The 15,114-nt window shown below is 38.8% G+C and overlaps 1 protein-coding gene across 3 annotated transcripts in view; it reads left to right on the top strand.

The window, feature by feature from the left end:
* Positions 1-12,468, top strand: part of LOC110957254 (monoacylglycerol lipase ABHD2) — a 31,870-nt gene extending 19,402 nt beyond the window's left edge. For all 3 annotated transcript variants that reach the window (XM_051937361.1, XM_051937357.1, XM_051937354.1), the window contains 3 exons: positions 518-587; positions 685-769; positions 6,883-12,468. In XM_051937361.1, the coding sequence (XP_051793321.1) occupies positions 518-587; positions 685-769; positions 6,883-7,091 (364 nt within the window). In that variant the 3' untranslated portion in view covers positions 7,092-12,468. The remainder of the gene's footprint in view (positions 1-517; positions 588-684; positions 770-6,882) is intronic.
* The last annotated feature ends 2,646 nt before the right edge of the window (positions 12,469-15,114 follow it).

Raw genomic sequence — 15,114 nt, 5'->3', positions numbered from 1 at the left:
CGGCTTTAATTAATGAATCTAACTTCCCTTCATTCTTTCAGCTTCTGTCACAGTGATTTGTCTGTCGTTGTCCTGATATGTTTGGTGGTAGAAAAGTGTTTGTCAGTCGATGATTTTTGTTTGTATTCCAGCTAAATATTTCCCGAGTGTAAAACAGTTTAGCTGCGCTGTGGTGAAGAACATCAGGGAATTGTTTTTCCACTGTCTTTAGCAGTAACTTTTGTTGATAGATGAGAGACATTAGAATGGGACATGTCTGCATCTTCAAACCATAATATAACTCGTTGATGTACGTACGCTACGTTTCCGCTGGGGACTGCTGTGATTGGCGGAACTCACAGGAGGCGGGACAAAATTGCAGAGAAGCTGCTGTGGTTGGACAGAATTCACGGAGTTAATTTTTGCGATCACGACCTCACGAATTCCTGGAGGGACTGGCGTGTTGCTTTGGTTGGTGTTAATCAATTTGTAAGTAATGAGGATCTCTGACTGTAAATGACACTGTTTTATTCAACAGAAAATTCCACGGCCACAGCTCTCTCAAAGAGTACTACGAGAAGGAGAGTTGTGTGCATTATATTCACAATGTAAGAGCTGCACCTCCCACCGTCTCATGTCACGTTTCTCTCTTTGGTCTGTTTGTCTACACGTTTGATGTGTGGATTCTTATTCTCACTTCTGCAGGTAAATGTGCCACTGCTGCTAGTAAACTCTGCAGATGATCCTCTGGTCCATGACTCACTGCTCACCATCCCTCGCACACTATCAGGTAACAGCCAGCACTAATGGAAATCTGGAAGTTATGACCGAGTTCACCATGGCAACCCTGAAGCACATTTCTGAGCTTGTTCAGCTGCTTTTCCACTCAGTTTAGTATATTTGGTTGTTTCTCTGATGACATCAGTAATAGGAGCAGGTTTGTTGTTTTCAATCTTTGGTTGCATTTGATGCCAAATAATCCAAGAGTCAAACTAATGACCCGAAAAATACCACACCTGAATATGTGTCCGAGTCGAAAACCTGCGAAAATGTACAATGTCTGAATTGAAACAGTTTTCCACTTGAAGGGAAAAAAAAGCTGCTTCTGAATATTCTGTTCAGTACAATTCAGAGTAAACTGGCATAATTCCACGTATAAAAAGTGGGAGAAAGTGCTTAAAAACAGCTGGATAGTTTGCAAATAGAGAAAAGAGAGGCTGCAAAAATAAAATCAGTCCAGCATAACTTTATCATGAATATGGTAATTTAATAATCTGCTGGTGAATCAAACTGACACACTGCAAAAAGTCAAAATCTTACAATGTCTGTTTGTCTTTTTTTAGTCTAAATGTCTCATCCCACTTGATTTAAGATAAATTCACTTAACAGGTGACATTTCAGCAACACGGAGGGACTTGTTTTAAGACAACGCATCTTAGATATCTTGTTAAATCAAATAATCTTGAAGTTATCTTGTTTTGAGTTGTATTTTACAAGAAAACTCAAAATAAGTTTAATACATCTCAAATTAGGAGGTTACATAAAAGCAAAAATCTGTGTTTGAGTGAAAAACTGCTATTTTTAAAGCATGTCTGGCTTATTTTAAGATATCTACGCTTGACAATCCTGGTAAAATATAGCCGAACATAAGTTTTCCCAGCTAATTTTAAGATCTTAATATTGTAAATATCAGATCTCACTTAAAGAATCTTACCAAACCATTTTTCACTTTTTCTATTGGCAGATTTTTTCCACTTATTTTGAAATAAGTTTTTTTCTTGTTTCGAGAGGGGCATTTTTTCAGTGCAATGTGGAAACAGTGTCGTATTATTTAGAATTTTATTACTCTATAGTTAGTAGATGCACCTGCAGACAGATACTGGTAATTATTTACAGTATGGATAATTACAACAGGCTGACTACCGGCTGCACTTGAACCCCAGAGTTTGTTCTCAAAAAACCCCCCCAAAAAACGTCTGCCGTCTGAAAAGGCGTCCTGATGAGTTGGATCTGCACCCTGACCGGGTGAAAGGAGCAGGGCGAGGCAGAGTTCGCATCTATGAGTAATGTTTTCTGTTGCAGCAGCTGTAATGCTCACCTACAAGTATAACAGTGTTCCTCTATCTGGTTTAAAGTCAGTTTTACTCAATCACAGCTTCCCAAAACCAGTTTTAAATGGCCTGAGTAGAAAGTGTGAACACAAAAAAGGCAGTCACCTCTGACTGACTGCACATGACGTTGTGCCTATCAAGCCTTCCTTTTCCTCAGCCCGTGCTATATTTAGATCTACTGACCACTTCTATGGAGTCACAGGAGTGCCACATCAAAATATAAATAAATATATAAATACATAAATGTGGAAATATAAAGGGAAATAAATAAATAAATGAATGTGGAAATATAAAGAGAAATTAATAAATAAATGTGGAAATATAGAGAAATAAATAAATGTGGAAATATAGAGAAATAAATAAATAAAAAGGAAAATTTCATCTTTGCTTTTACCTTTTCTGTTTTTTCCTTTTATTTATTTATTTATTTCTCTTTATATTTCCACATTTATTTACTTATTTATTTATTTATTTCTCTTTATATTTCCACATTTATTTATTTATTTATATTTTAATGTGGCACTCCTGTGACTCCATACACTTCAACTGTTTTGGAAAAGGAAAATTCCTCAGGCGAGGGTGTGTGTGAGTGGGTCCTGACTGGAAGTGCAGCCACTCTATCCTGCATACATGTCTCTGGAGAGCAACACTTCCAGAAAAGTGGATCAGCTGCCCCTTTGGCCTAAAATGTGATGCCGTGACTCAGACAGGCAGCTACCAGTGAAGGACTCGACAGAAATACACTCGGTGTGTCGATGGTAGAATTAGCTTGGATTAAAATCGTTTGATAAGAGCGTACAGCTTACTATTAAGTCAATTATGTGGAAGTAAAAGTGTTACACAACATGCCAGAATCCTTCAACAAGTCATAGCAACCTTTTATTTGGTGTTCAGGGTTTCTTCACTGCAAAAACTCACAATCTCACCAAGTCTGTTTGTCTTATTTTTAGTCAAAATGCCTCATCCCACTTGATTTAAGATAAATTCAATAAAGAAAACAAACAAGTGACATTTCGGCAAGATGGAGGGACTTGTTTTAAGACGATACATCTGACATATCTTAAGTCAAACTATCTTGAAATGATCTTGTTTTAACCCTCGTGTCGTCCTGCAGGTGAAATCGATGTGTTTTAAAGTTTAAAAATGTGGGGGGAAAAAAATATATTTCACAGAGAAAAATTCCACATTTCAAAATTGTTATCAAATTTTTTTGAAATTTTTTGAACATTTTTTAATGAAAAAAAAAGAAATGTTAAAAAAATGTTTCTTTCAGAACATTCAGAAATAAATCAACCAAAATCCAGCGAATTTCGCTGGATTTTGGTTGATTTTTTTCTGAATGTTCTGAAAGAAAATATTAGACGTTTCACTGATATATATGGAATCACTTTAGATACTGTTAGGATTTTTTTGGAAGATTTTTATTAATTTTTTGAAAATGTTTCCAATTTTTTTTTGTTTTCGAATTTTTATTTATTGCGAAATTTGAGGATTTTTCTTTTTTAAAAAATAAAACTTTTCAGGGAAACTTTTAAGGAATTTTCTTCCTGAAGATTTTGCTTTTTTAAAAAAAAATAAATTTGGGTAATTTTTTGCTGAGTTTTTGGGGTTTTTTTCAGACAACGAAGCAATATTTTTTGGTGCCATAAATGAGAACAAGAGGAAGATTAAGACATCTAAACGTGACAATCCTGGTAAAGTATAAAATAAGTTTCCTCAGCTAATTTTAAGATCTCAATATCATCTCTTATTTCAAGAAATCTTACCGAGCCATTTTTCACTTGTTCTTTTGGCAGATTTTTTTCACTTATTTGAAGGTAGAAGTTCCTTGAAATTTTTATTTTTTTTTTTCTTTTGAGAAGGGTGTTTTTTCCAGTGTTCTTTTCAAACCAGTAAAATCTTGGCACAGTAAGTTCTTCCAGTCATGTCAGTGAATGATTTGCCCCGGTGTTCAGGTCTTTTTTTAAACTTGCGACCTTTTTTCCTGGGACCGTTCTGTTCCCACCTGTCACTCAGTACCCTGCTGAGGCTCCAGGTTCTGCTTCAGCACTCTGTCGTCTGAAGGCAGCTCAGAGACTGTCATGAATAGTGCACGGCGGCGAAAGCCCTCAGGGATCCTAATCACTAGTCAGGCGAATCAGACTCCCCCACTAACCCAGATAAGAAGAGGAGAATCAAAAGATGCAGGCCAGTCCTTTTCAGGAGACCACTCTGCTCCGGCCGTCCACAGCTGCACAGTTAGATGAAGGTTCTGTCTGCTGAGTGAAGATGACCCACTTTGAGTCTTTATTTTTTAAAATTTTTATTTATTCTACATAAGTAAAACAGATGAAGACATAGAAAAATCGCCACAGTGTCAGTCCATATCGTGTTATCTTCTGTCATAAATACATAGAATAAGTCAGGATCACATATTTTACACAGATACCAACAGCAGTCTTGAATATTCACTGGCACGGATAAGTAAGCAACCAAAAAGCAACATGCAAATAAGATAAATACATAAAAAGAGGTATTTAGAGCTCTGGTATCACTTATCTGTTTCCATCTTCTCTCAAATTCTTCTAGTGTCAGTTGCAGGCTTGCTGTAATTTTTTTCCATAATTAAAACCTTTTTTTGCTCTGTCTGTCCATTGCATTATGTTGGGGGGGGCTTCAACCAACTGATGGGGATCTTTGCTATCAAAAGCAGGACCCTCAGTAGGAAGCTACTATCTCTGCCTGTTAGATCTTCAGGTAACATCCCAGGTACATGCAAGGTTGAGTCAAAATGTAGATCAGATTTCTTTTTATTTCTGTTTTCATTCAGGCAATCCCAAAATCTATGCGTGAAGTCACAGTTCCTCCAACATGAATCTGATGTTTTGCGATGGCAGACGGAGTGTTAAAGTAACGCAATTTCACTTTCCAGTCCAAATCCCTCCTTGTCGGACTGTTGGTTAATTTAAGTCCAGATCTGAACGTTCCCTCCCAATCATCCGTTATTATTGCTTCCGCTCTTCCGTCTTTCTTTGACCTGCTTTGAGTTTTACGGTTTATTTACTGTGAATGATAGAAAATTGACAGGTCTGTTCAGGAGGGCTTTAAAGCCCGGTGTGTCGGTTGTCAAAGCTGGACAATTACGTCAGCTGCAGAAGTATGTGGACACCTAAACGTTTCACCTTGACGAGAATCTGAACCGAGTCACCTCGTTCAGACTGCAGCCAAGGTTATGGGAAAGGGAGAGCGCCACTCACTGCAGTGACGTCTGTATTTAGAAAGGCACAGTAAATAGAGAGTGATCCAACCCGTGTCCTGCACCGTGAATATGAGCTGTTACCTTCTGGATGATGTGAACTAAAATAAACCGATCAGGATTTTACAGAACGATAGCCACGTGTTTACTGGTAAAATGCACGTAGAACTACTGATGTACACCCCCTGTCCAAAGTTTTAGGACACTGTCTCATTCAAATAAAGTAGAATCTGTCCTACAACTTCTGACAGGGGGTGTATTTCATCACATGGATGTGATCAGGGCAGGACTCTGATCATACATGTAAAGTTTCAGGCAGATTGGAGCATGTTCAGGGCATTTACACAGCATTTGAAATTTCATGGTGAAGGATCAAAATTCCAGAGGCCGCCACGGACACGCCCTTTGACTTTGGAAAAAGATTTTAATAACTTTGGATCATTAAGGCCTCCTGTATGTACTGGCCCAATTTGAGGTGAATTGGAGTTTCCCCCTAGGAGGAGTTCCCTCTAGAAAAAAATGAAAAATGGGCAAAATCTGACATTCAAGACAAAATAACTCACTTCCTGTTGGGTTTGGAATGTGGCTGTCACTGACTTTTTTATTCAGCCTGATGTGCTGCATATGTGTACCAAATCTGGTAGAAACACCCCCTGTCAAAAGCTGTAGGACAGGTTCTACTTTATTTTGAATGAGAAAGTGTCCTAAAACTTTTGACAGGGGGTGTATGTGCCAGAGGTTGACAGCAGCTTAAAAGCAGAGCGTCTCTGGGCCATGGATGGTCCTTTGAGAGCTTCTGACTCTTACTCAAAGTGGCCACGGCTTTAAATATGCAGAATTTTAGCCTTAACCTCCTGAGAACCGAGGAAAAAAGTCTTTCAATCTAAGTTTTTTGTGATTTCCTGCCTTTTTGATCAAAACAACTTGTTGTAGTCTAGAAATAATTTAAATGTATAGTTTTACTAATTTACAATCTGCAGTTAATGTCTTCTCTGTAATTTTTACACTTTGAGAGCCGGATTGGACCCTCTGGAGGACCACTTTTGGGCTATGGGCCTCATTTTTGACACCTCTGGTCATTAGTGAATGCTGGTGTCTGGCAGAAAGATGTTTCTTTACGTGAGGCTCAAATTCTTCCACAGCCAGCTACTAAAAAATAAATAGAAAAGTTCTTTGGAGAAGGGCAGAGACAGGCGTGTCCACATACTTTTGGCCATATTGTTCCAACGGCTGTCTGACAGCCTGTAAGACCTGCTGTCAGGACACGCCTCTCAGTGCGCTGAAAAATTACCTCCCAGATGTAAAAGGGTAAATAAACGCTTCTTTCATTGAAGTGTGTGTTATTCTGCTGCATCACACTGCATCTTTAGAGACGTATTGATCCAGTTTAGTCATGCTGTTATCTTTTTACCATGCAAACACACCCTCTCTATCTTCAACCGGCATTAAGTAATCCTGGAACGCCCATATTTGGCCGTGTTCAGCGTTCAGACGACGGCGACGACGTGCTGTTCAGAGTACAGTAGAATAATTACCGTCTGTTCTGTCCTCCTCTAGCAAAGAAGCAGAATGTGATCTTTGCCCTGACGCTCCACGGAGGCCACCTGGGCTTCTTCGAGGGGGCGGTGCTCTTCCCCCAGCCGCTCACCTGGATGGACAAGGTGATCGTGGGATACGCCAACGCCATCTGCCAGTGGAAGAAGCAGAAACCGCCGTGCCAAAGCGGCCAGCTGAGCGAGGGCTCCTGCGTAGAGGAAAAAGATTAAAACCTTTCTCATCCCTTCTCCTCCTCCTTCCCACCCTCTCCGACACCACGTCCCCCTCTCTGCACTGAGGAGACTCCTTAAACTGCTCTCCTCTGCCTTCTCCTGCGGTGCTGATCACCACACCTCCCCAGTCATACGCCTTCCCAGCTCCACCTCCGTAATCACCGTCACCTTACAGTATCTGAACAGTGACTAACTGCCTTCGTGCTCTTTTTTTCCGTGGCGAGGACTCGGAGCGGGAACGTTTCCTTTCTCCGCATCGACACGATAACGGCTAAAAGAGGCGTCGACCAAATACGACCAGACGTTAAGTCGAGCTGGCGTTGAAAGGAAACAGAGACCGCCACACAAAAGCACACAAGAAGCCTCCCGTTACAGACCGTGCTGCGTTTCCAGCACCTGTAAGAAGCTCACTGCTGATCACCGCCAAGGCCGTAAAGCCTCGTCTGCTGTCTGAACCAACACAGCGTCTTTTAGTTTGTATGTATGTATGAGTGCGTCTGTGTGAGGCCTCTCTGTTTGGTTGGTGTGATCCAGATTCTCCGTTCGTAGTCTCTTGCTCCTTCTAATGTCTGTTCTTTTGGGTGTTTGTAGAAGATGTACAGTAGAAAACAAGTATTACGGTGGGATCTTACGCTTTATTTCCAGCTCATGACATCCTCCTGGCACTTTTGTTTGAAGTGTTCAGTGCTTTCCAGATCTGAAAGGGTGGGATCGATGCACATTCCCACGGCCGCGTTCTATCACTTTGATTCAAAGCACTTTACACGCCGTACGCCACAGTCTTCTTCTTATTTGCTCATTAGTCAAAGTGCAGGTAGGCAGATTAGTGTCGGTTTAGCTGGAGAAAAGCTGGAGGGAGCAAGGATGATAGCGAGAAGTTAGATGACTCGGATGTTCCCCGTGTCTTTGAGCCCTCTTACTCGTTCTTCTGCCTTTGATCAGCTGCAGGTCCAGCCTGGACGTCCTCGTCTTACTGCCCAGAGGCTGACGCTCCACTCCCCTCATGGCGTCTCCACATCTTTTCATTCCCCACCAGACGATCCTGCGGCGTTGAATCGTCGAGGATGCAGTCTGCTGATTGGCCCATGTGGTGCTATTAAAGGGAACGTTCAGCTAATTTTCTGCTTTTTTCTGTCTGTTCTGAGCTGTGAGGTAACGATGAGTAGGAGGGCTGAAGATACCAAAGCTAAATCGGACTTTTATTTTAGTGGATTGTTTATAAAATGCTGGTGATTGTTTTATTGTGTAATTAGATGGAGACATGCGAGAGGGAAGACAGATTTTAATTCTGGGGAATATTTCTGTTTCAAAGACTGTGTTGAAAAGCTTTTCCTATTTTATTTTCATTTTCATTTTTTTGACTGGGCTGAGCGCTGAAAACTGCAACGAAAGATCACCACAAACCTGTCTGGATGAAATCACACCGCAATACTGGGAACTGTGGACTTCTGGAAACCTGGATCTAATCGAGAACTTGTTGTAAGGGCTTAGGAAGCTTCCAGCCAAGAAATGTGTCCTCTAAAACCTGCTACTGAACACTGTGATGAGACACGTGGGCGGTTTGAAAGTGACTGACAACAGTGAGCTTCAATGGGTTGTGTTTTGTAATACCTGGATGATAGTATTTGTATGTGGAAGTAGAAGCTGAGGATAGTTTATATCAGGGGTGGCAAACTCATCTTAGTTCAGGGGCCACATTCAACCCAATTTGATCTCCGAACATTATGCGTCAGTTTATCATTTATGCATTACAACTTCCAGATCACAATTTATCTCCAAAAAGACACAAAACATTTAGTCACAGCTATCTGGAATGGAGCAATGTAGGAATTTACTTTAAAAAAAAGACCAAGAAAACAACAGAAACAAGAAAAATAATTACAAGAATGACATGCAAATAACAAAAGCAAGAAACAAAATGACAAAAAAAATTAGTCAATCGACACGAAACAAAATGAAAATGACAAAAAAAAAACCAGACGGAAAAGTTACAAAGCGACAAAAAAATGGATGAACAACAAAAATGATGCATAAAACAATGAATAAAGCGAAACACAAATTGACAAAAAGGAAACTGAAAATGAAAAAAACTTGAAACAAAACGATAAGTTAAACAAAAGAAGACAAAAACAAGACATTACAAAACTGACACAAAACAGAAATGTGAAACAAAAATGACAGGAAACAAAAAAAATACAAAAAAGTTACAAAGCGACAAATAAATGAACAACAAAAATGATGCATAAAACAATGAATAAAGCGAAACACAAATTGACAAAAAGGAAACCGAAAACGACAAAACGTGAAACAAAATAAGTTAGACGAAAGACAAAAACAAGACAAAATATTACAAAACTGAGACACAAAACAACAAAAATGTGAAGCAAAAATGACAGGAAACAAAAAAAAAGACACAAAAAAGTTACAAAGCGACAAATAAATGGATGAACAACAAAAATGATGCATAAAACAATGAATAAAGCAAAACACAAATTGACAAAAAGGAAACCGAAAACGACAAAACGTGAAACAAAACGTTAAAAGTCAGACCAAAGAAGACAAAAAAACAAGACAAAATATTACAAAACTGAGACACAAAGCAACAAAAATGTGAAACAAATGACAGGAAGCAAAACAAAAAAGATACAAAAAAGTTACAAAGCGACAAATAAATGGACAAACAAGACAAATTAGACAGAAAAGCGAGGAGGAGTAGGACAAAAATAGACTGGCAACACAATTGAAACAAAATAACAAAAATGACAAAAACAATGAATAAAGCAAAACACAAAATGAAAAAATAAGACAAATGACAAAAACAAGACAAAATACTACAAAAATGAGACTCAGAATGACAAAAGAACAATCTAGTATTTCACTTTATGATCAGAACAACTTGTCATGGTCTAGAAATTATTTTAAATTTATAGTTTTACTAATGTACAATCTGCAGTTAATGTCTTCTCTGTAATGTTTCCACTTTGAGGGCCGGATTGGACCCTCTGGAGGACCACTTTTGGCCCACGGGCCTCATGTTGGACACTCCTGATTTTACATAATGGAGCACACTTTAAATCCATAGAAATATACAGAATGTACAAATATATTGGCATTAGATTCAAACATACTACGTAAAGAACCTAAATAACATCTTTCCTTTCGTTCTTTGTAACATTATGCCTTTAGAATAAAAATCCTGAGCATTAAAGTTAATTTTTCATCTTAGAACTGGTAGCTCAGGTTAACATAGGAGGACTGTAATGGTAAATCTGAGTCATTCTTTTGCTCAAGGATCATTTCACGAGCACAGTTTATGGAGATCAGCTGTTTTTTTCCAGGTGTAATTGGCTTAGATTTGACAAATACTATGAAATCCAGGTATTAATCTCCTCGATGCCGGTTTGGCTGATTTAGAAAAAGGGATCCAACGTTATCTTCTTCAACTCAGGGCCAAAAAAAAAAAAAACACCAAGCACCAGTTTGATGTCAGCGCCTTCTTTCAACCTGCTCTGAAATCTGCCTGTGGAGCTCATCAGAAGCATTTTTATTTACTGTAAGGGAAAACGAGGCCAAGACCTGCCGTGGAATCAGCCTGCCGTGACCCAAACGTGATGTTTTACTCCAGCACGACGGTGAAGCCGTATTTAAAGTGGCTCCCGACTGAGATCCAACCCGCTTAGTAACGTGTTCGGCCTTCTTTCTCTGCCGTCATTCAAACCACAAATCACTGTTTCTGAACTCCAGCTGCCGGTCAAACGTCCTTTCATCCACCCGCAGTCAGATTACACGGCTCACCCTGTCCACAGTTGTCGTTTTTTTAAAATAACCGGGCGTGGTTTAGGCTCATTCCGGCACCAGTGACACCAGCACAAACCCAGTTTCTGCAGTCAGAGCCATTTGTGTTGATTTCAACTTTTTTTTTTTTTATGCCTCTCCCCAACTTTGCACAAAAAAATGCAGATTTGGATGTATTATGTAGATGTATTATTTTCTAGTTTAATTATTTTTTTGTGTTTTGTATTGTTATGACTTTCTTGTGTTGTTTGCTTGTGCAAATGCAGCAGAGCGTGATGAGGAAACGTGCAGTAGGCGCATACTGTGTCATATCAACCAACAAAAAACCAAAACTTGTTCACTTTAACGATGAAAAAGCAAAATAGATATATAAAGATAACGTATATTAAAATATTACAGGGACCAGGAGTGATTCTTTGATTAGTTCAACACTGATGTGACTGGAAATAGTGTCAAGTTAGACCAAAACACTTTATGCATGTTAACCCTCCTGTTGTCTTCACTTACAAAAAAAAAATTGTTTCCTTGTCTGAAAAAAATCCAGAAAAAAATTTGCAAAACCTTCAGGAGTAAAATTCCAATAATTCCTTAAATTTTTTATTTTAAAAGAATCCCCAAAATTTGGCAAGAAAATTCTAAATATTTTTTTAAAATGAGTAAATATCTTCCAAAAAAATTCAAAAAATATCTAAAGTCATTATTTATCAGTAAAACCTAATATTTCCAGTGAATTTTCTGGATTTTGGTTGATTTTTTTTTGCGTGTGAATGTTCATAAAGAAACTTTTTCAACATTTGTTTTTTTTGCAAAAACCTTTAGGAAGAAAATTCCTGAAAAGTTTATTTTAAAAAATCCTCCAGATGTGGCAAGAAAATTCTAAATATTTTCCAAAAATTAGTTAAAATCTTCCAAAAACAATCCTAAAAATATCTAAAATGATTACATATTTTTTAGTAAAACTTCTAATATTTTCTTAAAGATCATTCACACGCAAAAATCTGCAAAACCTTCTGGAAGAAAATTCCAATAATTCCTTGTCTTTTTTGTGTGAATGTTCTTAAACATTTTTTATACATTTTTCCACCAAAAAATGTTGAAAATGTGGACATCAGAAGTTTCACTGTGAAAGTCTATTTTTCCCCACATTTCCCAACTTTAAAATTTGACCTGCAGGACAACAGGAGGGTTAAGATGATTTCCTCTGATCTGAAATGTTGTTTTACTGTTTTGCTATGAGGATGTGCTCCTGTGTATTTATCCTGACCCCAGTGTTTCAGTCATCCTGGCTGTGGGCTCACCTTTAATTTCCTTTATGCACACCTGGGGATGAACATTTCTCTCTTAAAACCATCACCTGTCCGAACATCCAAGCGAGTGAACGGGAGTCCACAGCGTGTTCTCATCACACGGCTTTAATTTTGTGTTTACGAGCTCGCAGAAGGACGGTTCAGGGGTGTGGTGGCGACGAGACAACGCTGGGTGTTTTAGTGGAAGAAAACCAGTGGTGTGTGTGTGATCTAATTATGTGAGGAAACATGGTTATTGTGTTCCAAAATAAATTATTTTCTCAAAAGAAAAAGATGCTTCCTTTTCACTTTACTATGACGGTTAGATTGAGAGCTAATGTGAAAGAAGATGGTTAATGTCAAACAAGGCTGATAAATGAAAGACGCAACAGTGGGACTGACATTATGTGGACAGTTACGCCCCCTAGTGGCATTGAAGCCCTTTATGTTTCCCTTTGTTCCAGCTTTGCTTCTTGTTTTAATCAAGTGACACAACATCCAATATAGATATAAATATAGATTTAAACGTATTTTTCATTAATTAAAACTCATCTCTTTGTATTTCATTGACATACAGTCATGGAAAAAATTGTGAGCCTGAAATAGTGAACCAGTGACTAACAACCAGCTGATGCACATCATCCAATCAGAAACCAAACGCTAGTAGAAAAGTCTGAGTAAGAATATATGCATCATCATTATCATCATCAACATATTCTTTGTTGTCACAACAAAAATAAGCAGCTCAGTAGTTTACCCAGAAACACGTTCATTGTTTTAAAGTCTTCATGAAAGCCGGCACTGACGGCTTTTTGCAGCTTTGGGAACATCCTCTGGTCCTTTCACTAAATTTATCTTTTTAACAAAAAGTGTCCAACATTCACAGTGGACAAATCACAGGTGGAAATAACAAAAATAACCAAGCTGCATGCTGGCTCTGGCACTCAGATGCTGTAAGTCAAAGTTTCTGCTGCTGAAAACTCAAAACCATCATTATTTCACCCTTAAAACGCTTCAGATTTATCCATCTTTTTCATTTCCAGCCTCGACCCTCTTAAACTACGCTAATAAAAACCTCTTTTCCCTTCAGAGAACGTTGAAACCACAGGTTATATATTATAAAACGTATACATTCGAGCAGCAGAACCGTCTAATTCATGCATTCGGGTTCATCCAGGCCTGTGAGGAATTTCCTCACTTCAAGGAACTTAACCGTGTTCCCGAGACAAAACCACACGGAGGCCCAGTTAACCCGTTTGTCTCGGCGAGGTTATTCACAAACATGCACTAATGAGAGGTGCAGATAGAAGAACAACAGTACAGTCGGTCTGCCAGCTCTGGATGACAGAGGCCTCAGTGTTGGAGGAGGAGAGGCAGCAGAGCATCAGCTTTAGTTCAGGATGGACGCTTCCTCTGTTCACTCGGCGCTCATTAACCTCTTCTCAGCGCTTATTCTCCTGCTTCACTCTCAGACAGGGTGCAGATTAATGTCCTCAGTGTAAATAAAATCTGCTTTTTCCTGCCACAACGACATGTTTTATTCTTTAGATGCACAAGTTCATTGTTTAAAATGCTTTATTTACATAGAAAACGTATTTGATTGATGCACAGTCCCATTCAGTTCAGTTATTTTTTGCATTTTGTGGAAATCCAAGCATCAGATGAAGATAGATCCAAATGAAGGGAGAGAAATCTGTCTGTTTCCAGCTTTAAGATGATGACAACCTGTAAATTTGTGGGTGTGTTCATCTTTGGACAGGACTAAGCACGCTGGTTCCCTGTTTTCTAGTCTTTATCTCGCCTTAAATCAGCTTCTCTTGGCTTCACTAACAGATCCTCACTAAATTCTCAGCAAGAAAGTGAAGATTTATATTCCACAAAGCGTCAAACTGTTCTTTTGGAATGCCGTTCTTCATCCGTTCCCTGACAGATAATAAAAGGCATCGTATAGTCTGACTCAATATTTTTAAAAACCCAGATGATTGTCAATATTTATAAGAAAGTTGATGCTAAAAAAATGTTTTAAAATACAGACAATACTATGAAATGTGCAAATTTAGCCCTCATATGTCCTTAAAGCCAAAAATGCAGTAAAAAAAAAAACCTGCCATAATAATATTACTTGTTAATATTATTTTTTATTTTCACTGTTCAACCAACATACAACAAATATTCATCAATGTTCAGGATTCAAACTTTTTAAAGACGTCTTGCTGAGAGGTTGACAAATAAATGTTAAACTGAGTCACAGTGTTGTTGAAATTGCACTTCATCTCTGCTTGTTTCTAATATAATTTTGAAAAGGACAGTTCATTGCATATAAAGATTTTTCTAATATACTTGTTCTCCTTTGCACTAAAACGTCGGAAAAACTTAGACTTATTGTTACTTCTCGGTAATTATGCTGTAAGTTTACTGATCCGGCTAGCCTAGCCACGCTAGTTCGGTGAAGCCTTATTTATACAGTCAATGGGTGAAGCTCAAGTATATTACAGACATGTTAACAGAAAGATTATTCAGAGTCGGTGCTAATGGAGCTCAACGACTGTTGTCGTTTTTGTTGTCGACCCCGGCAGAGAATTAAATTCGTTGCCGTGGGTTGTCTAGCGCGGCTAGGCTAGTTGTTTCCGGTTGTTTCTGTCAGAATCGTCGCGCCTCTGTCGTCACTTAGTTACGCCCGCCTTCTGACTCTACACTTCATGGTGATTGGTCCGGCCGGTTTTAGGAGAATCCAGCCTCGAGCCTTATGGAGGGTAACTAGACCCACCCTGGCAGAGAATTAAATTCGTTGCCGTGGGTTGTTTAGCGCAGCTAGGCTATGGTCCAGCCCCTTTGAGATCAAATTAGGCCGTATGGACCAAAATGAGTTTGATACCCCTGCTCTAGATCTAAAACAGCTGTTTCAATTCATCCTGAAATCAACACGGATGTCTGCACCA

Source organism: Acanthochromis polyacanthus, chromosome 2 (genome assembly GCF_021347895.1).
Source record: "Acanthochromis polyacanthus isolate Apoly-LR-REF ecotype Palm Island chromosome 2, KAUST_Apoly_ChrSc, whole genome shotgun sequence".
In the NCBI taxonomy this organism is placed as follows: Eukaryota; Metazoa; Chordata; class Actinopteri; family Pomacentridae; genus Acanthochromis; species Acanthochromis polyacanthus.
The sequence above is the reverse complement of the archived record's forward strand: the minus strand, read 5'-3'. Positions and strand labels throughout refer to the sequence as shown.